Genomic DNA, 23643 nt, shown 5'->3' with positions numbered 1-23643 from the left:
CCTCCAGGTTCAGAGGAACTCACTCAGACCAACACTGTCACTCTGTATGTTCTGGTCCCCAGTCCCCGCAGCTCTGGGAAGTGACACTGGGATGCTACAGCCAGTGAGGAGTAGAGGGAACCGTTCACTGCTTCCTCATGTGCAAAAGGACAGGGCACTGCTTATGTTTGTGGACTTGGAAGGAGAGGGAAGCAAGATCTCAACTGGAGAACATCTATGTCTAGTGACCTGTGGGACACTGGGCAAGTTATCTAAGCCCTCTGGGCCTCAGTCTTCTCATTTGAAAATTGGGGTGATTGCTGTAGCTAGCAAATGGTGAACGTGCAAGGGTACTATGCTAAAGGAGTGAAGCACCCCAGAAGAAGTGCCAGCTGTGGAAGTCCAGCCTTTGTGCCACACTCTCTGAGGGACAAAGAAAGGCCCTGTCCAGCATAGTACACCAACCTCATGGTGCAGTCTCCCATGTCAGTCCTATAGAGCGAACTCTGTTTCCAACTACAGGGAGTTGTACAGTTGAGTATGTTTCATTTTGTGCCTTTTTAGACATGGCACACTCATAAACTTGCAACAAAAATGCCCATCAGAACCTATTCTGACAAAAGGAAAGGCAGATAAGATGGTGGAACAGAGACCAACAGCAAACCTACGCTCGTTTTTGGAGTGGGAGCACCTAGTGTGGAACTGTCCTGGCATGGTAACCTGAAAAGACACAAGGGCGGGGGCAGAAGGTCTGGAAGGAAAGGGAAGGGACCCTCCCTTCTTCTGGCAGTGCCACTACTGCTGGGAGCCCGAGGCTGGAATAGCCTTAAGAAGGGTGGCCCAGGAGTGGTCTTCAGCAGGAGGTGGTAGGGATCGAGGTCATGGATTTCAAGGAGTTGAGGGGAAGCAGATAGTGAAGTGAATGAGAAGCCTTTTCAGGACGGGTGCTGGGGACACCCTGAGACACAACAGTTTGGTGAAGAGAGGAAAGAGGTGACTCTCTGAGAACTAGGAGGTAGCTGACAGGAAGACTGGAAACTGTGGGGAGCTGGAAACACATCACAGCACAGAGAAAGAAATGAGACAGCCTGGAGAGCTCATCCCCGCTCTTGGGGAGGGGGCTTTCTTCTGCAGGGCAAACTTGAAGAGGTGTGGTGGCTCCAAGGAAGGAGAGTGGACCTGGCTGGCAGTGCAGACCCCAAGAGAAGTCCATGGGTAGTGTAAACTGCAAAAAATGACATGGTGTCTTACTCTGAAGATGACTGCTGGTGTTGGGAAGGGAGTCCAGGGCAGTGCCTGCTGTATGTGAGAGAGTTTAATGAGGAGTCATTTTGGGAAGAGTTCATAGTTTGGGACTTGAGCTGCAGAGTGACTGCAGGGTGGTTATACTCCAGGGTTCCTGGGACAGCCCTGTCACAGTGACTGGGTGGGAGATGGCCATGGGAGGCAGCTGGAAAGATGGGCCAGGCTGGACATAGACACTTGAGAGCTATAAGCTCAGGCAGGGAGGGATGCAGGAGCCCCTGTGGTGAGAAGCCAGACCAGTAATGTGTGGCTTCCCCAGGGCGTGGACTCCCAAAGTGCTGGCACTAAAATCTAGCACACCATTTGGCTCCACTCCTTTCTGGGCTGTCTACCTCCAGAACAGAACTCAGCAGGCTGTTTGCTTTCCTCATACCCCAAAGTAAACAAAAATATGGCTCAGCCGGGCTGTTGCCACACCCCGAGGTGTGCGGACAGAGGGGTCTCTGAGCAGAGGTGCACCTCGAGAACACACAAGTCGTAAAGCCAGGTAGAAAAGCACGACTTGGGTTGCACCATGCGACAGGGGAAGTAAGGCTGTCACGGAACGGCAGCCTCAGAATGAACGTCACTGCTGGCTCAGACCAGCTCGTCAGGGCTTAAGTCTTAGCTTAAGACTTAAGCCTGGCAGCTCCTCCCCATATCCACTGAATTATAGACTGGGGGCCATGGAAAGAAAAGACTCATTCAAAAACACAGCGGACTATTTTGGGACACATTTCGTTTTCTTTTTTCATTGGTTCTTTGGGGTTTAGGTTTTTATCCCTTTTTAAAAATTGGCTTTCTATTCTTTCTTTTTTGTTTGTTCTTTTCTGTTACATTTATTTAATTCCATTTTACTCCTTAATAGATACTTTCATGTTAGATACTGTGTTAACACTGCACTATTACTGTTGAATTATTTTCTATTGCTAGTGAATACAGTTGCTGCATTTAGTAGATATTTACTGTACGTCAATATTTGGTTTGTCTTTGTGCTTATACTACAATTATAGATTTTTTATGGTTAATCTGGCACATTATTGCTTCTGTGGTATGTCAATAACCAGCTTGTCTTTGACACTATTGTTGCTGATTTTTCTGTACCCTCCCCACGTCCAAATTAGTGGACGTGGTTGGATCTTGGGGCAGAGGTAAAAGGTCATAATTAGCCACACACAGAATGCATCACTAAAAATCAGACACTATATAAAGAGATTTTAATACAATCAACAAAGTCTTTCTAGTATAATCGATCCCCAAACCTCAGTACGCACACGTACCCCATAGAAACATGGGGAACCTGGGAAAACAAGGCAATAAAACACCTCTTAAAACCTTCAACTTCCTCAAAGCTAATTCATGAGGTGATGATAGGGGAAAGCCAAAAGTCTCACAGCTGAATTATTCAAACTGATAAAAGAAGAGATAAAAAACAGATCAATAAAGTGCTCAGTGGGAGTGCAGAAGACAGTGAAACACATGATAGATTTAATAAATGGAATGATTAATGAGTTTGCAGAACACACTAATAAACAGCTGGCTGAGCTAAACAAAATGATATGAAACATGAGTGTCCAATTTAGTAAATCCATGAAAAGATAACATTACCAACTTTCCATGATGAAGGTAACCATTATATACTGCAAACACATACAACAAACAAACAAACAAACAAACAAACAAGAACCTATGCCCAGTGTTGGAGTGGGAGCACCTAGTGTGGGAACTGTCCTTAATCTGAAAAGACACATGGGTGGGGACAGAATGGTCTGGGAGGAAAAGGAAGGGACCTCCCTCTCTCTTGGCAATGCCACTACCACCGGAGCCTAAGAGTGGAACAGCCCTAAGAGGGGTGGCCCAGGAGTGGTCTTCAGCAGGCGGTGGTAGGGTTAAGATGACAGATTTGAAGGAGTTGAAGGGAAGCAGACAGCTAAGAAAGTGAATAAGACAGAAGACCCCAAACCATCCAGAACCAGAATATTTTGTCAGTAACAATAGCTATCTATCGTTTGCTTAGGTCTCTCTCTCTCTCTCTCTCTCTCTCTCTCCTTATACCACTCACCAAGTACAGTGGATGATTTCCTCAGGTGATACCTAGGAAGCCAACTAGCTTAAGGGAAAATTACTAAATCTTTATAAGCCTTGAATTCCTCATAGTAAAGAAATGATCAATTGAAGGATATACCCCTCAGGACCGTTTTAAGCATGAGATGAGATACTGTATATTGAGTACTTATTATAAATCAATAGGCATTCAACAAATGCTAGTTCTAATCATCATTTGAAATTCTTAGAGAAAGCTGTGATGCAGCTTTTGAGAAATGTGAGTGAAGCACAACTTCTTTGAGGCCATTTCTAGGGCTGAAAACAGGATAATCTGAAATCTCTGGATTTCCCTTCACTCAAATCTACCACTTCTCTGCAGAGGCAGGAAAGAATAATGAAAGTGCCCCCGCTAATGCATATCTCACCTCCGAGAGATGCTGCACAAAGAGTATCGTTATCAGTATCTCCCCACGTAAGACGGAGATTTTGTGGATGATAAACAATGATTGACTAGGAAAAAAGGAATCTTGGCTCTGGAGTTTTTGAACTGAATACAGGAAAACATAACTCTTGGTTTAACTGATCCTGTTTGAAAGATGCATTTGTGAAACATCTCACTTGTCGGTTAGGACAGAGAATGCAAAAGGAACACGGTATCTAAATATCTCCAGAGGGGACATTTCTTTCTTGTTAAATTATGTATACAGTGCAAAGCTAAAAGCCTTCCTGATGATAGTGCGGGATGATAAGTTATGAACAATTGCAGTGATTTGTGGGCGGTGAGTTGATCCATGGTATTTCCCAATCCACCTCGTGATGAGTTGAACTTCGTAGCTTCTGCTCTGTAAGCACTATCAAAGCTTAGGATCACAGAGGAACACTGCACTTAGGTTAGCAAGATAAATGATCACAAAGAGGAAAGACAGAAGTGTGTCCTCACCAGAGACTGACAATTAGAACAGAGGGCAAGAACTTGCCTTGCTTCCATTTTGAGAAAAGGTAGTTTTAATTCCAGCAGACGGACTGATAAGTGATTGGGAGAGGCTTATGAGGGGGCCAGAGAGAATGCAGAAAAATATAGTAGTAATAAATTATATTTAAGCACTCGTGATTTGTATCCAGCTATCCAGATGTCCCCCTAAAGCCTCATACACTCATAGACTGGAATTTTGGGTAGCTAGATGATCAATGTGTGATCCTGGGATTAAGGGTGTATGGTACTGGATTAATCCACTAATTGTTTATCATAGTTCTGGTGTGGATAATGGGGAGGCCCAACCTGGTATATGTAGCACCACCCAAAATCTTACACCCTGGGTGTGACAAAGGGAAAAGCCTAGCCTGTTGCTGCTGCTGTCTCCTGCCAGCTCTGCTTGGACTATTTCTCCGTTGTGATCCCCTGTGCCATGCCACCTTGTCTTGGACTCAGGGGATTATGGACTGAAACCTCCGCAAACTGAGATGAAATAAACCTTTTCTCCTTTCACTTGCAGGTGTCAGGTATTTTGACTCAGCAACAAGAAAAGTAACTAAGATTAGCATGCATCGAGCCAATATTTGAATTGGTGTCATCCTTCAAAATTACTCTGAGAACTTGTGTCTGTATTCCAGAGGTGTTGACACAGCTCAAAACATCTTGGCACAGCTCTTGGAAATTTTCCTCATTACTCTTTACAGTACATTGTAGAGCTGCCATAATTTTATAATGGTGACGTTTATATTACTTTTACCACTTCGCTTGTTTGTAAATGGGCAGGAGGAATATCATGCTGTGGATCAATGTTCCCTGTTGCCAGTTTTTCAATACCTGGGGCACAGTCATTGAGCCTTGCGGAAGGAGGACTGTGTGTTGGGGGGAGTCTGCTTACAGCCCCTTTGTTTCAAGTGCTCAGCTCCAGCTTTCTACTGACAAGGAACAGGCACACAATTAAGATCAAAGTCTTTTTTATAAAGTGACTCCGACAGGACAGTGACCAGAGACAAAGAAAGAACAGGCTCTAGGAAAGTCCCTAAAGTGAGCTCCTTGTTGCAAGAATGATAAATGCTGCATTGGCTCCTCTGATAGTACACAAGTGTTGTTTTTACATACAGAATTCTTTGCAATATAAACACAACATGATTTTATGCCTTTGGTTAGACACAGGTTAAACAGATGGAGGATGTTATATGGATTTCGTCAAGTGAAATTCTCATTTTACTCATTTGGAATTTACAAGGACATGAGGTATGATCACAAAATACAGCACACTGCGGTGTTTTTATGAGCGGGCCTTTCTGTTGGATGGCACTTGGCAGTGGCATTCTCCTTTCCTCAACACACTGTGAAGATGCCCATGGAAGGACTGCTTCAGATTGTGATGAGAATTATAGAACAAGTGTGTTTGAAGCAAGGAACAGTATTCCAAAAGGGAGGAATGGCAATGTATATTTTACTATAACACTTTCCTAAACATAACAGGAATCCAGGACAATGATCAATGTTTCAAAAGACTATCAATGTAGTGCCCATGGATTGTGACTAGTGTCTCCAGCCCAAGAGCTCTCTAGGTGTAACTTGTAAGTCCTGAAAAAACTGCCTTTAAAAACGTAATGGAAGTTGGGGACCTGGGAGCAGAGGCGATTTGGTTTGGAGGAGCACAGGGATAATCTGTCACTTTCAAGATACAGGAGGGGAGCTGTCCACAAAGCAGGTTCTGAATGGAGGGAGCCAGGCGTTGCCTAAGGGAGTGTCACTGCATACTGTTAATGCTTACATCAGCGGGGAGAGGAAGGAGTGGGCTTCTGTGGTTCATCCCTTGTATTTTTCTCTTTTTCTTATTCATTTGCTTACTCTGATCTCTTCCATTTTCTTAAGGGCTCCAGGAAAAGAGAAGAATCTGTCTCTTGCCCTTTCTCCACTAGGGACTTCTCTCTTGAGGTAACAACAAATTCCTAAGAATCCTGTTTTATCTTAGAGCTGAACAACTGGTTTTTATTACTAAGTTAGACACTCCGAACTTGTCGGAGGCACTGGATGGGGAGACGGTGTCGTAATTGTCTCATAGTTGTTTTAAGCAGTCGTTACCAGTTATGGAGTGAAGTTCACCAAGGAATTTATTTCCCTAAACTCAAGAGGAAACTGTATTATTTTTGTTTGATAGACTATGACTCAACTTGAAAGAGAAGTTGTTGTGTTTTGTGTTATTTGTTCAATAAGCTAATCACGAGGTCACATACCAAAGGCATGAGGATGAAAGAGGCAGGAAATCAGGTTCCTAGATAGCCATGATACATGGAATTTTTTGATAATAATTCATAACAATCTTGTAAAATTGTACGATTATTATTATCACCTTTGCTCCCAGGTTCTCCAATTTCCATGGTAACACTTTAAAAGGCAGTTTTATCAGGGCTTTGAAGTTAGTCCTAAAGAGCTATTGGGCTGAAGACACTGGTCGTAGACCCTGGGAGTTACATGAATAATCTTCTGAAACATTAATCATTTTCCTGAAGGAGAATGGTACAAGGAGGGGCAGGTTGGACAGGGCACACACGGACCCAAGCAAAGGTCTTATTAAAGGGTCTGGAAGGCACCCTGAAAATCACTGTCTTCCTGAGGCTCAGAAAGGTTAATAAGTAGATGAGCCAGTTTTAAAATTTGTGGTGATCTGATTCTAAAGCCTATGCACTTTCATCTCATAGTGTCTTGATTTTTATGGGCCACATTTATAGTTTAGTTTGATTTCAATAAGTGAAAACTTCTGGCTTTATTTCTCCTGCAATTCTGTTTGCTTCGGGTCTCACCACCTCCTATATTACCTCTGTCTAGGGGAGGGTCACAGCAGCCACAGAGTAAGCCAGTGGCATGCAGGTCCCCCAAGAATAGAGGCACTCTTGTTTACTACAATTGCACACTTATTGGGTCATGAAGCATCATGAAACCAAGCTGGTCTTTGTCTGAATCCCCACTGGAGAGTTTGGTTGCAGTACCAATACTGAAAATGTCAATCTGGTAACAGCCTTTAACAGGGAGAAGGGAGGCTGAGAACAAAGTCTCCTCTGTACAAACTGTATGGGAGTGAACACCATCAACTTCTTACTTGCTTTAAATCCCCAGGAGCGGCTATGAAAGAGAGAGGGCTCACTGGATAGAAAAGAAAGAACCATTTGATTCATTTCAATTAATTTTGCATCTCCCAGGAGGGAGGCTGGGGCATCACCCTCAATTTTTCCCTTCCCGGTGCACAGCCCTCCCGAGCCCAAAGAGCAAAAGACTGCTCTGTGGTGGGCAATGTCCACTTTTCCTCTTTTCCACTTTAATTAAATCCATTTGTCCTGGGGTCACTCAGCCTCAGGATGTCCACGAGCTTTGATCATTAACTCACACACATCCGGAGGCGTGAATAAGCTGATGTTCAGTAAGGACAGAGCTTCTGTTACGAGCTCTGGGGGATGCAGACTCTGTGAAGTGCAGGACGAGTCTGAAACCTAGATTCACATCTACAAGGCTGCACGCCAGCCGGAACCACCCTCCACTTCCCTCCAGCTTTTGGCCCTCGTTTTTTAAAGGTAGATCCACTAGGATGATAATGTGCTTGTTTTAGGAAACTAATGCAGAATTACTTAGTTTTATGTTTAGCTTATAAAAGGTGGGTTTCCTGATTGGTCCATCTATCGGTCTCCTTCAAAGAAATGATTCCTTGTTGGTCTGGAACAGGGGTCAGCACCAACATCTGTATGAATAGCAGAGCATCCCAGGAGCACTGCTGTGCCGGGGCTGACTGCAGGTGGCAGAAAAGTGCTATCCTGGGGAGACAAGGAGCAGCTGAACCCCGCAGGTTACTGCTCCACTTCAGAGCCCGCAGAGTTAATGATTTTCTAGCCCAATCCTTTCTGTTTAAAGACGAGGAAACATGCTCAAGGAAATAAAGATCTTCTTCAAGGTCACGGAGCAAAGTAAGGCAAAACTCATCAGATAGAAAATGCTATATACATATAAAGCCTGATTACAACTGGGGGGTAATGTCAGTTCTCAGTTTTAGTTCTTCCTAGAGGTGCTGTAGGCAGCCAGTCAGGCCAGGTGAGAGCAGAAGATGCGTTCTCACTGACACCAGAATGCCTGGGAGAATGTTGTGGTCTCAGTGACCTGCAGAAACTGTGCATATTCACGTGTGCCTGTGTGTGCACACGTGCATGGGTGTGAATGCGTGTCTGTCTAGGGCAAGCATGCCACAGTGGCTGTTTGTTTCATTGAAAGCTCTAAAGGATTTGCTATCACTGGTCTAGAGTCAAGGGCATGGAAGGAAGGAGCACATGGCCAGCTTCGGCATGCAGCTGTCAGAGAAAGGGAGTAGAGCGGGTGGGTAGAGGCTCACCTGTCGGACACGTTGAGGAGAGGAAGCACTGTCCACTGCCACAAGCTCAAGTCTTTGTTGGTGGCCACGTGCCAGACCATCCTGCTTTGTTCCTTGCCGGTTTTATTCTCCACCAGCACCAAGGACACGTTTCCCCTTAAGGCTCCACGGATGAGCCAGGACATTCTGAGCTGCGAGGGAGAGGAGAGCCAGAAGACAAGGTGTTACGCTTGAAAAGAAACCTTAGAGTTCCTTCTTGGAATTCTCAATTCCTGCCTGAAGGATTTTTGTTCAAGACTTAGCTGAGGTTGGCCCAGTGGTGGCAGGGGCACCACGTGATCTTATTCACTGTCTCCCAAAGTAGCTTTTGTTAAAGTTCAAGGAGCTGGGAAGGGCCAACCAGGGGCCAATTCTGGGGCTTTGCTCAGGCTGATGACTGCTTATCTTGATATCTCAAGCGTGTACTTCTGAGCTAGGTAAGTGGGGTATTCAATGAACTTCCTAAAGAGTAGACGGAGATTTTCATCTACAGCTCCAATTCACATTGTGACCTTATTCAAGTGATTATTTTACTCCATTTTCTTGTAGAGATTTAGGTGTAACAGATTTTTATTCCTTCCCCCAGAGACTCTAATAATCTTGCTTTTCCAGTGCATTGTGTTTGGTAACTAGAGACCTTATGATTTGGTAGGCAAAGGTCCGACAAGATTTTTACTATAACTGTCTGCCAGGCTGAGGAGACCAAAAAGAAGCTACAATCATGTTTTCACTGTGTTTTTATGAATGGTTACTATGGCATTATTCCCTTGAGATTTGAGAAGGAATTATAACTAATAATCTTTCAAAGAAAGTTTAAATACAGTTGCATTCAGATGTGCTACTCTGAACAAGGTCTCTGCTCACTTTATTTCAAATAAGAGGCTATACATGTGATAGAAATAATCTATAAACAACACCTACAATTTTAAGGCAACTACATCATATCATTGCTGAAAAATATTCCCATTCATATCTTTAAATAAATAAAAATGAGCATTGCAGAAAGGGTAAAGTAGGAGTTCTGATCAGCTACAGTGCCCCTGGTCTCTGGTTCTCAGAATTTGAAGACCTGCTTCTCATACATCACCACTTTTTTGTCTCCTAGTTCCTGACTCAAGGTTGTCTTCCGATGTCATGGCAGAGGTTTAAGCACCACAAGGCACGAGGGCACCCCTGTGTCTGAGGGTCCCTAGGGACTGATCCGCCTGGGTAGCCTGATGTGTAACTGCTGCTTCTTCACGTGCATGTTCCCCACTTCTCCTCGACCACCTTTGAAACCTCCCGGGATAACTGGAAAGGGGGACCTTGGATTTCTCTTGGGTCTGGTCGCCATGATTAGAGACTTTAGTCTCTCTCACCCATCAGCACATGCTGATGTGTGCCTTGCTTGGGCTCCTACCTGACCTAAGCCACCTCCTTTCTTCTTGCTCTTTGGCTGAAGAACACTGTGCATGCGGGCTTCTCTCAGTGCAGGCTGTGAGCCCTCTGGGACCTGGATGGTTGGTTACGCAGTGATCCTTTATGGATTTCCACATTGGCTTTCAGGATACACGTGGTACAGCAAATGTTTCAAAGGCCCCTCCAATACTGTGGTTTACAGCTAGTTGTCCTCAAATCTGGATCTATTAGTTCGATTTCCGTTTTACTGAGAGAAAGATCTAGGGCAACAGTGCAGATCTCTGAGACAGCTCGCTCTTTCTCTCTCCTTTGGGTTGACTCACCCTGTCTCTGTCCTCCGTCTTAGAGGAAGGTGTGTCCTTCATTTTCTGTCCTGCCAGCCCCACGCCTTCCCTCCTCCCTGACCTCTGCTCCTCCAGGGACCGCCCTCTGCCTTCAGCTGCTTCAGTCTCTCTACCTCCAGGCTCTTCCTCTATGAAGATCAGATTCTGCTCATTCTGGAAAAACTCCTTCTCTGGCTTGCACTGACTTCTGTATCTCCATTCAGATGTTGAGATCTTGGACAGCGGGGATCCACGTAACTGCTCCTTCGTTTCCTTGTGGCCTCTTCTCTCTTTAAAGTCTTTCAACTGGGATTCTACCTTTATTTCCTCATCACTTTAACAAAGTAATCTCATTAAATCCCTTATAATTTATTTCCAAACTCTTCCCCATGGTCTCCTAAAGTGCCTCTCCCTCTCACTCTGCTTCTTAAGACTTCTTTTGTGTCCCTGGTTGTATTTTCCTGTTTGTCACTGTCATCTGTGACTCAGAGCTCAGCACCTTCCAACAGCTTTTCATTCCGTATTGGAGCATCAAGACAATAACATTATGTATAATCTAAAGAAATCAAAATCTTAGTCATTCGATGCATACTTATTGAGCACTTATGTTAAGTCACATGCATCTTCCATTCTAGCATGGGGTAAGAGCTCCATGGGGTAATCATTTTAAAGTCCAGTTCCTGTTTCCTAAAGATAGGAATAGTTTCATCTATTTAAAGGGTTGTAGTGACTATTGAGGCAATAAATAGTGGAACAAAAAGTTAAAAAGGAGTGTTGGCTGGAGTGCTGGGATGGTACATAGCATGCTTCAAAGGGAAGGATGAGAACGTGACAATGCAGGACCTTCAAGACAAGTGGGCAAAAATGGGTTACACAGTTCATAGCCTTTTTGCCATATTTTGGATTTATAAAAGCTGGTTGACAAGAAAACTTTTGGAATATGCTTTTGGCGAATTATGATTTCTGTCTCATCTCCTGGATGCTAAGAAGGCAGGCGAGAGAGAGCCCTCTCTTCACCCTAAGTCAAGAGAGAATGGTTTTACGATGCCACATGGAGCACTTGACGCTTTTCCCTTATAGTTTGGGGAGCATAGTGAGGGTGTGTGTCTCTCCTATCTGGAAAATATGCAGTTTGAACTCGGTGTTGGTTAGTTGCTGGACAGCCAAACATATGAGATGGCAGCGTTGGGTGCTGGGGCAAAGAAATGTGTGAATATGGCACATGGTCTAAAGCAGGGACCTTGGGGCTCATGGTAGATCTTGTCCAAGAGGCCTGCGTGGAGAGTAAACAGACCACAGCAGAAAAAAGCTGCTGGTGTCTTGAGATGCCCTCAGGTTGAAGGAGAAGGCAGTGATCACCAGATGGACATGTAGAGGCTCTAGTCAAGAGGAAAGACTTGTAGTCCCAGGTAGGGAGAAAGGCAGATCTCCAAAGGAACCACAGTTGTGTCCCGTGAGGAGGAGTAAGCTGCAAACACTTGTCACAGCCAGAAGATACTAATGCCACATCGCCACGGCAGTGCCAGGCAAGAAAGACTGTTCTAGCACTCGTTACTTCTCTCTTCCTGTTATCTGCAGCCATGAAGGGTCCGAGGTCAGCAAGAAGACAGAGAGGGGGACATGCTTGTGGGGAAGCAGAGAAGCCACTGACCCGATTGCAGGCTGTCCACCTGCAATCACCAGACTGTGGTGGGGACAGGAAGGAAGAGAAGCCGTGACTTTAAAGACTGAAGTGTTGACTGGTTGGACATTCGATTAAGTAAGCCAGCATCTCGGTTTCAGAGTGACTAGGAAACCCCAGGCAACATCGTGGAGCGGCCTGATGAGTGGGGTGCCTGGCAGTTTTCACCCAGTGGCTCCCAGGGGAGCTGTACCCTCAGGGGGCCTCAGACTCCTCCTCTCCAGTATTTATACCTGCCTTGCATTTTTCTGCTTCCGTGACTGTGCTTCTATTTTCTCTATTCTTTTTCTTTCTTTCCACTTAAAAAAATAAAGGAAATCTATTTGCTTCCCAGGAATCCTTCTCTTATCATTCCTCCCAGAAATGACTTTCTCTTCCTCTGAAATCCTGTGATTGAAGCTCCCAGGGCCCTGGCAGGGTGCAGCCCTGCTGCCTTATCTTCTCTCCCTGCCCTCCTTGCCCTTGGGCCACAAGTCCGTCAAGGTCCGTCTTATTTATTCTGTATTCAGTAGCTGTCAAGTGCAGGCACATGGTACGGCTGATCAGTGTCAGAAAGAACAGAAAGCTACACATGCACAGGCAGCCACTCCTGTCTTTCCCAGATCCCCTCTCAAGGACAGGACATCAACTTCCCTCTGGTAAGGCTCCTATGTGCTTTCCTGCTTTCTGGGGACCAGGTTTTAGAAAAGGGCAGAGGATACCTTGCTTTTCAGTCACCCAGCTGTATTCTAACCAATGTTCCAATGCTCAGTTGCACTAAGGACATTTTCAGTTTGAAACAGAGGCTGCTGGTGGCACCAACCTGGCAGTGGGATGTGGCTGGGATGTCCTGCTGGAGCCATGGGCCAGCAGGCCACTGAACCATCTTGCTGCATATTATTTAGGTCAATCAGGGAGAGGAAGGGAAGGAGTGAGCCAGAAGGAGGACAAAGGCAAGGTGGGAGCGATAGTGAGGGGGAGAAGGAGAGAAGCAGATGGAGAAAGAAAGAGAAACGAACACTGGGTTGGCCACCAAGCACTGGCACTAAGGCTACGACGTCCTGGGCTCCCTGAGGAGGTCCAGCGAGACACTCTCACCGTGCATCTTCTCTGGGCTGCATACTCTGCGTGTCTTCCCTGCCCACATGGAGTTTGTCATCTGGACAAGGAGCCAGAATTTCAGTGAATAACTACAATCGAGTGTAGCAAAAGGTGAAATAATTGGAGCCACTTGAAAGTCAAGACAAAGGACATGGCGAAGCACTGGATATCAGGGAGCCAGGCGTTAGGGAAGACAGTCACTTGCCCCAACTGTCCAGAGCTAGGCACATAGTAAAAAAATTTTAAAAATTAATTTTCCTTTCTCCTTACAATGTCACCATTTATATTTATAGCAGAAAACATATACGATACAGTCGCAACTCAAGCCCAAGTGTGTACTGAGTTTCCACAATGTCTGCTTCTAGGGATAGACACAAAAGGCTTGGGATAAGATCGACACCTTCCGGTGAGTATCTGGCTGGTACATGTGTGTCGGGGCCATGAACTCCGTCCACCCGAGTATGCGGTAAGGTGGGCACCAGACGAATGCTCATGCTCAAGACCAAGGAGTCTAGAACCTATCCTCTCTCCTGGTCCACTTCTCACCTCTGACTTCCAGATTTTGCCTGGAATCTCTGGCCTGGGCCCCAACCTAGAGAATCAGAATCTTCAGAGAAGCGTCAGCTGGACAGCAGCCCCTGGGCCTGGCCTGGGTACCCTTGTGACTCAACTTCTGCCTTCCCTTCCACTCTCTGCTATTTCTCTTTGCATCAATGCTCATTCTCATAAAACCTGGTTTTCTGGCTTGTTGACTATAGCAGCACTGGGAGTTTGTGCTCCAAGTTAAAATCCATTAACTGGGTGACCTTAAGACTACTGTTTATCTCCCTTGAGCTTTTATTTTGTTGGGGAAAAACGTATAACCATAACCAGACTTCTGTCCACTTTAAAAGGTACTGATAAAGACTAAATGAGATAAAGAATGTTATGAATATCATGGTGAAACTTGGAGTTTTCAACCTTGGCTGCAAATTAGAATCACCGAGAGAGCCTTCCAAAATGCTGATGTCTGGGTGCCACCTCAGAGATTCTGGATGAAGTCCCCTTGGGTAGGTTCTGGGCATCAGCAGGCTTTAAATTTCCTCCAGGTGTTTCTAAAGTGCAGGCTAGGTGGAGACCATCAGGGTGACTGGGTTACTTAGTGCAGGAAGTAAGTGGCCCTCTCAGTAAGGGATCCATTTTCATCTTGAATTTTAAGTAAAAAGTCATTCTTAATCACTAAACTGTGGCTTAAAGTGTTCCCACCACCAGCAAGGTATAGAGAGGGTGATTCTCTCATATGGGGCTTTCATCAGCTCCAGATAAAGATGGAGAACAACCCACAAGACGAGACACTCCTGGGCTGAGGGCAGAAAGAAATGACCTGAGCCAGAACTCTCCTCTTGGACCAAAGGGTGAGGTTCTCACTGGCTTCTTAATTAGAAGAACTGGATGACTTAAGTGAAGTGTTACTTTATCTTCCTATTAATTATTTATGTCTAAGTGCATAGGAAACTGTGAGATTAAAGCAGATGGCAGGCTCAAGTGCCTTTCAAAGACCTCCCTTTCATCTATCCAGTCCAGGTGGAAAGGCCCTGCTGACAGCATCATATGTAGGTCCCCACACCAAGGACACCCAGCCTGATCTTGACAGCCAGGTTCTGTCTAGAGTAGAACAAAATACTCTTTGAATCAAACGTTAATACCTATTTCTAGCTGGGTGGACTAAGGGATATGAAGTCATTTATTAACTGACAACTGAGTACCAGAAAGTTGCACTAAGCACTTACATGCTTTATAACCACATCATTTATGTGTATGTATTTTATAACCACATTCCTGCACAAGGGTATTACTATGCCCATTTTTAGAGGAAGAGTCCAAGCTTACAGAGGCCCACATACTGTAGACCTGGAGTCCAAACTAAGTTCTATGCTCTGTCCACCCTATCTGCAGTGCTATATATATGCAAGCTAGTTTGGTAGTCCTTAATGCTTTGGGGCGTATGTGACTTTTCTAGAACTTTTTGGCTCAACATGTGGTCTGGGGGCCAATAATGCTGGCCTTCCTAGGAGCTTATTGGCCTCGGACTCCTTCCAGCTCTACTGAATCAGAATTTATATTTTAGCAAGATCTTACCTGAGAAATACTTTAACATTGAACGGTTTAGGGAGATGGTGGATTTGAAGGCTTTGCCTCTGTCACACAAAAAGCAGTCTCGTGTGTGTGTGTGTGTGTGTGTGTGTGTGTGTGTGTGTACTCACACAAAATACGAGCAGTTTCATACAAACTTGCAATTATATTAATGGGAAATGCTACTTGTTGGCGCTTGTAACAGTGAAATTTTTGATCCTTCTGGACACAACTTAGATATAGGTTGTAAGTAGCAGATTTTCACTAATAAACTCCTTTATATGCAGACAGCAAGTGAGACAAGTGAGAAGAGACAACTCCAGGAGCCCGCCACCAGCAATTACATCTCCTGGCTCCAGCTGGCCCTTTCACAAGGGCCTTTCTTCTCTGCCTCTTGGTGGGGCCTGATAGACTTTCCAATTATGTGGTAGCAGTGTTTGTCATTTTATTAATTAAAGTCCTGTATGTAAAGCAGGGGCAGCACCGTGGCCGGGACTAATGCTATTATTTCTCTCGTGGCCCTTTCCTCCTCCAGAGGTAATTACTGCAATTTTATGTCTAGAATATGCTCTGTGTTTGCTATGTGTACCTCGTGGCAGCTTCAGATCAATCTCTTGGACCCATAAGAAAATATTATAATAGGATGTGGACTGAAAAGAGAATCAGTGGTATCAAATAAATGCCCACACTGTATGTAACACTCCCAAATGGAGGAGACGCTGGGGAGGGGGCTGCTGTCTTCCTTCCAATTTCTGAAGAGCTCAGGACTTGCAATAGGAGAGACAAAATCAAGGATGGATGTTCCAGTGTGAATTTCACATCAATAAAGAGAAATACCTTTTGCAAACAGAGATACACATATATGAGCTTGTTCAGTGGGGACAGGGAACAGTTATCTTGGGTGCTTCACATGTCAAGGCCAGCAGACCCTGGATGACCAGTTTTAGAACTTTATCAAGGACATCGGAGCAAGCTCTTGATCAAGGTTGAGGCCACAGTGTTGTGACTCTGGGTATGATTTTAAAGGTTCTCTGTTTTCAAGGTGGTATCTTACTAACTTCAGCTGAGAATATTGACTCACCGCAAAATCCAATGTTTTTGTTCAACATCTTCTAATTCGTCTGGGAAAAACTAAACACCAACTCTCTAGCTATAAATAGTCTAATGAAAGATCAACGCAACACGGCAAGAAGCTGGCTGGATGCAGGTTTTTTTTGGTAACAAGCAAATAAAATGTGATACTGGCCAAGACTTGCAGGGCTAGATGCCTGGTCATGCTGGAGACATTTAAAAAAGATCTTCCTGAAGATGCTACCTGATGTCTTTCTGCAGTATCACATCAAAGTCAGGGCACCCCCAGCCAAACAGCCATGAAGCCCCTTTAAAAACATGGAGGCGAAATACGAAATTTTTATGTGAAAAAATTAATAACCTTATGATTCCTGGCAAGTGACATAATAAAGCTTCAGATATCCATTTTCCTTTATTGAGTCTTTTCTCTCTTTTCCAATTTTTTTACACTGAACACCAATGGCTTTTGATGACCTGAAAAAACTATAAAATAAATTTAGGATATGTAACTATCAAAAACATGCTTATGAGGAATAATATTGGTCTACAAAATATAAAAGTAAGTAAACAAAGATGACAAAAACAGTGGTAGGGCATGGTACCGAATTTATATACATTTTTATCTATGGTTATTTATACTCAAATCAGTCAGTACTTGTCTGGAAGGAAATGGGCCAACCCCAGTAGGGGTTATCTTTGTGGGGTAGGATTGTGGGCAATTTCACCTTTTTTTGTTCATAATTTATTGTATCTTCCTCATGTCCTCCAATGAATATAACCAAATGGAGCTACTTGGAGATCTATTGCAGGACTTTAATCTAATCTAATCTGAGTGGAGGGCTCAGATGAAGAAAAACATGTTAGCTCTGTTTTCTTGAATTGGAAAGGGACTACTGTGTCATAGAAAAATAGTTCTCAAAAAACCAGAAGATAGAGATACGATGGAGTGAAACAAGCCATATTAAAATATTAAAATTTGCAGTCTAGTAGGGCCTGGTGAGCATGCCTGTGATTCCAGCACTCTGCAAGGCTGAGGCAGGAGCATTTCCAGTTCATGTCAGGCCTGGAAAATTTAGAGATAAGAATCAAGATTCTTTTTAAAAGTTAAAAAAAAGGTGGGGGGAGGCTGAAGCTATAGCTCAGTGTCAAGATCCTAGGTTCAATTCCCAGTACTGCTATAAAAAGAATTAGCCCAGTTTTGTGTCTTCTGGTTTCCTTAGAGAATAATCTTGGCAGCAAAGGAAAGGAAAAGGGAATCTTGTCTTCCAAGTTACAGTGTAATAATGTGGTCTTGGGCCAACAGTTTTGTTTCTCTGTACCTCAATATTTATACTGGAAGGTATATGGGTGTCTGCAGAGTTCGGAGTCCCCAGGAATGTCTGTTTCCTGGCAGTTGGGGAAGAGTTTGCATTTGCACCAGGGTGTTCCTCGAGACAGAGGCCACACAGATGTGTTATAACAATCACCAGTGGAAGCCGTGCAGGGCGTGATTAACGTGTTGCTTTTGCATGGGATGTAAGGACCAAGATTTTATTCGCACCTCTGAGCCTTGACAGTAACTCTTCATACGTCAGTTTCATCATGTAATGGGGGAGGTATTAATTTTGAATGGCTCAAAGGTATTACATTAATTATGTTCGAATGCAATTACAATAGCTGTTGACGACTTCAGCCCATTAGCGTGTATTCTGGCAGAGGCAACACATCACAGGAAGCGGGGACAGCACGCTAGGCTCCAGTGGCTGCCTCGCTCTAGATGCTGAGGCGAGAAGGACTTTGGCTCACAAATCTCAGGAGGGCCACATACGTTGGATCCTTGAGACTCTATGGAGTCTGCTCATTGGCTCCGGTGCTTGAGGGGCTATGCAATAAATTGATGAATTAATATTGATTAAGTGGATTTATTGGGTATGCTCTCCTGGTGCTACTACTAGAAAAATAATGCTCCCATCCTGCCCACACACTGCTAATTGGAGAAGTGAGAACGCACAGGGTCGGTAGCAGTGATTTCCTGGTGCCTGCATAAGGCAGGAAGACAGATGATAATAATTTCTGCCATTCATGAAGCACTGTAAAGGTTACAAAGCGCTTTCACGTTTTCATCTGATGCTGGTAACAGTCTTATGCAGCAACTAAAACAGGTATTTTTTTATCCCTAATTAGTAGATATGACTTCTTTGGTGTCAGGTGGCCCATAAGTGGGACACAGCTGGGAATTAAACTCAGGTGGGTAAGTCTAGTCTAGTGACCTCAGAGTGGTCATAGATTTGGTTTTGGAGTTGGAAAGATCTAGTCTGAATTGTGGCTGTGCCCCTGGCTAGGGCTGACCTTGGGAAAGACACCCAGCTCTCTGGCTTCTGATTCTTGAATTAGTAAATGAGGCTTATGATTCCTCACAAGCCTGTTTTGATAATAGAAATTGAAGGTGAAATCCTTAGCCCAGGGCCCCACTTCTATTATGAGATCAATATTTTAGACACCTTTGGAGTTGGCTTCCCAGATACTAAATGTCTCTTGCTCCAGCCCTAAGAGAAAATTCCTTTTTTGTATGGTGAAAAGACTTAGGGGATTTGAGGGCTCTAATGAAGACTTTTGGCTTTCTTTCAATATAATGTAGTTGAGAGATTTATAAGTGACTTGAAGACCAGAGTCTTTCAAACTCAAAATAAGTTTTCTTAGCTTTCCTCTTGCGCAATCCCTCCAAAGAGACCCTAAATTCCTTTGGTATCACTCCTGGCATGGCTGGTCACATGGTAGGTTTGAAATCAGAATTTGCTGATTCACCCCTTACCACGGCCCTTCTCTGCCTTCCCTCCCTGCTCTTAATCTTTTTAGACTGCGTGCCTACCCTTAGTCCAGGTCAGTGGTGCTGCATGTTGGCCCAGCTCAGCTCCTCATCTGTAGGACGGTGAAGATGTCATTCACTCACAGGGCATCTATGAGCAGGTGGCAAGGCTCTGTAATCCTTGACAGGTTGGGGATTCTTATTACCAGGATGTTATCACAGGCACATGGGCTGTTTGCATGGGAGCCCTAAAGGGGGACCCTAAACCCCAGAAACATACAGTGAGTCTTCAGGAAGTCATTTGGGAAATGCTTCAAGGACCACTCTGTCTCTCCCTATGCTCTCCAGTGCACAGTGGTACATACTTAGGCACCAGGTAAAGGCTTTCTGAGATTACTGTTACCACTGGGAGTGTTGGCAGCTACTAGACCTAAGGTCACCCAGGGCTTTTCAGATGTGCTATCTGTGTCAGAGGTCAGGAAAGGGATGGCCATAGTTAAGACTAGTTTCAGTGGTGACCATGGCAGGGCAGGCAGCCTTCAAAGTGTACCATTTATTGACCTCATCATGACGAGGGGTGGGGTCATTCAAGGAGAAGAGACCTTGGGGCTTCAGAAAAAGGTAGTGAAGGCTTGGGCCCTTCCTGCAGGCTTCTTAAATTGGGTCAATTTGTTTCTCAGGTCTTCTTGAGGGTCCTCAAAACCAACGCGATATACCTTCTTAGAGTGTTAACTATTCAATATTTAGTGATGAGCCATGCTTTTACATGGGAACAAATAGGTCTGGGAACAAAATATGGATTTGGCATTGATTTCAAAGTTAAACAAGGGATTTTGAATAGATTAGTTAGGCTTCCCATGTGCTGCTGGTGCTATGTTGTAGGGCTCTCTCCTTGCTTTGGTTTCCTTGGTTGAGGGTTCATCTCCTTTCTAGGGGTCAAGGTCCTCTCTTTTCTAGCAGCTCTCCCATCCCCCTGCAGGAAGCAGAGTTGTTCTTGCATCTTAAGGACGCTTTGCTGCATGTAGTCAGCTGTGCGTAAATGAGGGCTCCTTCCCTAAGACTTTATCTTCAATTTGAAAGAGAGTGACAGTATCGCAGACCCTCAAAGGGGCCAGGAAGGCCTCCCTGAAACACACTGGGGCTACAGAGAGGTAAGCAGTTACTGTTCCTTGTCCACTTCCAGGGTAGGGGAGGGCAGTAGGGTAAAGGGACTTCTGGATTGGAGGAGGATACTCCCTAGCCCCATGCAAGGTAGAGTGAGGAAATGCTGGGGATGGTGGGCAGGGCCACTGGGGCTCATCTGCTACTTCCTTGGGCCCCAGTCACTGAGCCACTGCTCCTGCCAGGCCATTCAGAAGAGCAGAGGTCAAGTCCTTTGACTCAGGCTCTTTGAATAGGGTCGGCCTCAGTCTTGATCTTGGACCTTGGGTCACAGGGGGTCGGTGGTCTTAGCAGCAGTGGAATGCAGGAGCCACGCATGCTGTTTAGTAGGCACTGAGGCGTGCCTGGATCAAGGTGGGGCAGTTTTTATTTGTGTCTCCCTTTTTTTCTTGCAGTGCTAAGAAGAGTAAGGTGATACGCTCAAGGTCTCCTAACTAGAAAGTGGAGGGACTCCTCCACGGCCTCTGTGCCTCTTTCCCACTACACGCCATTGCCTTGGTGAAAGCTCTTTCTGTCCTGGCTCCATGTGGCCAGCTAGATTCTGCTGAACACAGGAGATGTCACAGCTGTTGGCCTATGAGGCTGGAGAGAGGCAGCTACCCGAAGCTCCCAAGCTGTTCTGACTTGCTCTAGATGTCAGCACCACTCTGGGTGAGCCAGAGGCACCCTGTGCTTCTTGATAGGCTCAAAATTAGGTCCTTCTGGGCAGACAGTAGACAACCCAGGTAGATGTCACGTATCCAGCATGAGGTCCTGACCCTGGAGCATTGTAGGAGGAGGGCATTTTCCAAATGGTGCTTCCCAAAGACTGCTGCATGCAGGAAACAGCGAGTGTGAAGACAACCAGTTGGATTGTTCCTCCTTCAGGCAAACACTGAAGCTGGATTTCCATCCTCCTGGGACCATGACCATTCTGTTACTGCAGACGGGTCCCAGTGTGAGATGAGACAGGCCCTGAGATATCCACGGGACCTTTGCCTTAGATACCTGACCGAAGGAGCTGGGGCATGCGGGGAGGAGAGACACAGAAGATGCTGCACCGGAATGTCCTCTACCTTGGCACTGGTGCCCAAGTGTTCACAAAGAAAATTTCCACAATCACCACAAAGCGTGCAGCACTGTGGCCACACAAGAGCAGGGCTGGCTGCGAGTTCACCCTGATGGGGACTGTCTTATTCTTCCACTGGTCAGCGGTCAGCCATGACATGGGAAAGGATGAGTAAGTAGCACAAGGGGGAGAAGAGGGCAGCTTCCTTCTCCCTAGGTGGACACACGTTCTGCTGGGAAGGTAGACGGGATTGAGGAAAATAATCCCAGATTTGGGGTCAAGCCTGGGGCCTCCTGGCTAGCTCACAGCAGTGACCATAGGAGGCTAAGAACTGGGCACACAGTGTCCCAGCAGTGAGGAATCCGCAGCGGGGAGTGAACACAATCCCCCTTGAGGCTCTAAGCTGAGGAGGAAGATCTGTCCCAGCAGGACAGGGTGCTAGGACAAAGTGCAGAGTCATGAGGCTTGGGTTTGCTCTTGACTTGTGTTTGTTGGCTTGAGTCTTGGGTACCTTTCTTTCCTGGCCAGTGGGGGCAGGGTGCTCCTGTCCCTTGCGTGGCCCAGATGCCTGACCCTGGTGACAGGTAGGGAGGCCCTTGACGTGTAAGATCTGCCCTGCACACAGCATGCTGAATGAAATATTCCGGCTCATCCCCTGGGCCCCACCTTGCTGAGGTTTGCAGTGTCTGCTCCAGGCAGAGTTCTCCTGCTTCTGATTCTTCCTCTACCTCAAGCCATCTTGTAATTATTATTATTTTTTTCTTTGCCTTTCCACAGGGGATTTATCATTGGTTTAATAAATGTTAAAAACACAACAGTCAGAAAAGTTCTCTTTTTTCTATCCTGCAAGTCCTGTTTGCCTGCCTGCAGGGAAGAAGTGGGAGCAAGCTTAAATAGGCCCAATCAGCACAGCCAGGACTCCAGCTTCCTCTGCTTCTGAGTCACATTGAGAAGCTGGAGGGGAAGGAAGGGCCCTTTTCCAGGAACGATCACCAGCACTCTGAAAAGTCTTACAAAATCAACCAGGGAGCAATTTGCTAAAAAAATCCCCCAGCCTCTAGCCTTCTGGGCACTACTGCAGCAGGAGACTTTTCCTTAGAGGGATTTGAGCTGGGTTTAGCCACGGCAGAGGGCAATTTCAGATGCCAGTCTCTTCCCCTCCATGCCCCTCAGGGCCACATTTGTTGAGTTTAATGACATGCAGTGTGGGTTCCTTTCTCTCGAGGCCAGCCCACCCATGCAGACTTGGAGGAGCCCCTCCACGAGCCTTCTGCCTTGAATGTGGCAGCATCCAGAAGCTAAGCAGAGCTGGCTGTATTTTTATCACATGGGCTTGGAGTCAGGGTGGAAGGGTCCTGGCTGACTTCATGATGTCTGGGTGTATGCGAGAGAGAGAGAGAGAGAGAGAGAGAGAGAGAGAGAGAGAGAGAGAGAGAGAGTTTAGGGAGAGGAGAAAGTTGACCCTGGGCTTGGTGAGGTAAGAAAATCAGTAGCTGGTAACTGACCATCAGAAAAACTGGTGGGTCACCAGCTATTTCCCGGGGTCCCTGTTTTCCAGCAGCTCTCAGAAAGAAAACTACGTACGTATTTTGGAGGGGAAAGCAAATGAAGGAAGCCCACTTTTTCTCCTGGGGCCTTGTTCTGGCCTGAGAACATGCTTAAATTATTCTAGTCACAGGCAGGCTATTCAAATAAAACAGAATTTCAAACCACACAGGGCTTGTTGAGACAGTCAGGCTTCCAGCATGTGTGAAGGGCGGGGGAGGGCCGGAGACGGCCCAGCACTCTCCTGTACGCTTTATTACCAGCAGCTGCAGCGCTCGACACATCGGCGTGTGTCTCAAAGCCAAGGCAGGGCTGACAGCAAGCGAGCACATGAAAGCCCCTGAAAGGCTCCCCTCCCCGGTAGCAGCTTTAATTATTTGAACTGGAGCTCAGTGAAATAAAAATAAAAATAAAATAAAATCAGAATATATGCTAAGTGGTTCTCCAGTTTCCTGCAGGGAGTAGCTTGTGGCAGAGAGGGGGAACCCAAGACCACAATGCTCTCTCTGTTTGTGGCTGGGCTGGACAGAGGTCTTCAAATATTCATGCCCCTGTGCAACTGCTCGGAGAGAGGGAGAGGCAGGGCCTGCAGCAGCACTGGCTGGCTAAGGAAAGGGGGTGGGGCGGCTGCAGGCAGCTCCAGGGAAAAGGTGAGGGCTGGTGCACTTCTCAAATGTCTTGCAAGTTACACTGGGCAAAGGCGTACCCTAGCTAGGTCTCTAACCCTGGGCATCTGGACTAGTTTCACAGGTTTCCTG

The 23643-nt window shown here is 45.7% G+C and overlaps 1 protein-coding gene across 1 annotated transcript in view; it reads right to left on the bottom strand.

The window, feature by feature from the left end:
• Positions 1-23643, bottom strand: part of Alk (ALK receptor tyrosine kinase) — a 715373-nt gene that overhangs the window by 84335 nt on the left and 607395 nt on the right. The window contains exon 9 of the mRNA XM_063230372.1: positions 8664-8833. Within this exon, the coding sequence (XP_063086442.1) occupies positions 8664-8833 (170 nt within the window). The remainder of the gene's footprint in view (positions 1-8663; positions 8834-23643) is intronic.

This window comes from Cavia porcellus, unplaced genomic scaffold (assembly GCF_034190915.1).
Source record: "Cavia porcellus strain 051 isolate PalLab524CR breed Dunkin Hartley unplaced genomic scaffold, mCavPor4.1 scaffold_1, whole genome shotgun sequence".
NCBI lineage: Eukaryota > Metazoa > Chordata > Mammalia > Rodentia > Caviidae > Cavia > Cavia porcellus.
This window is presented reverse-complemented; position numbering and strand designations above follow the sequence as displayed.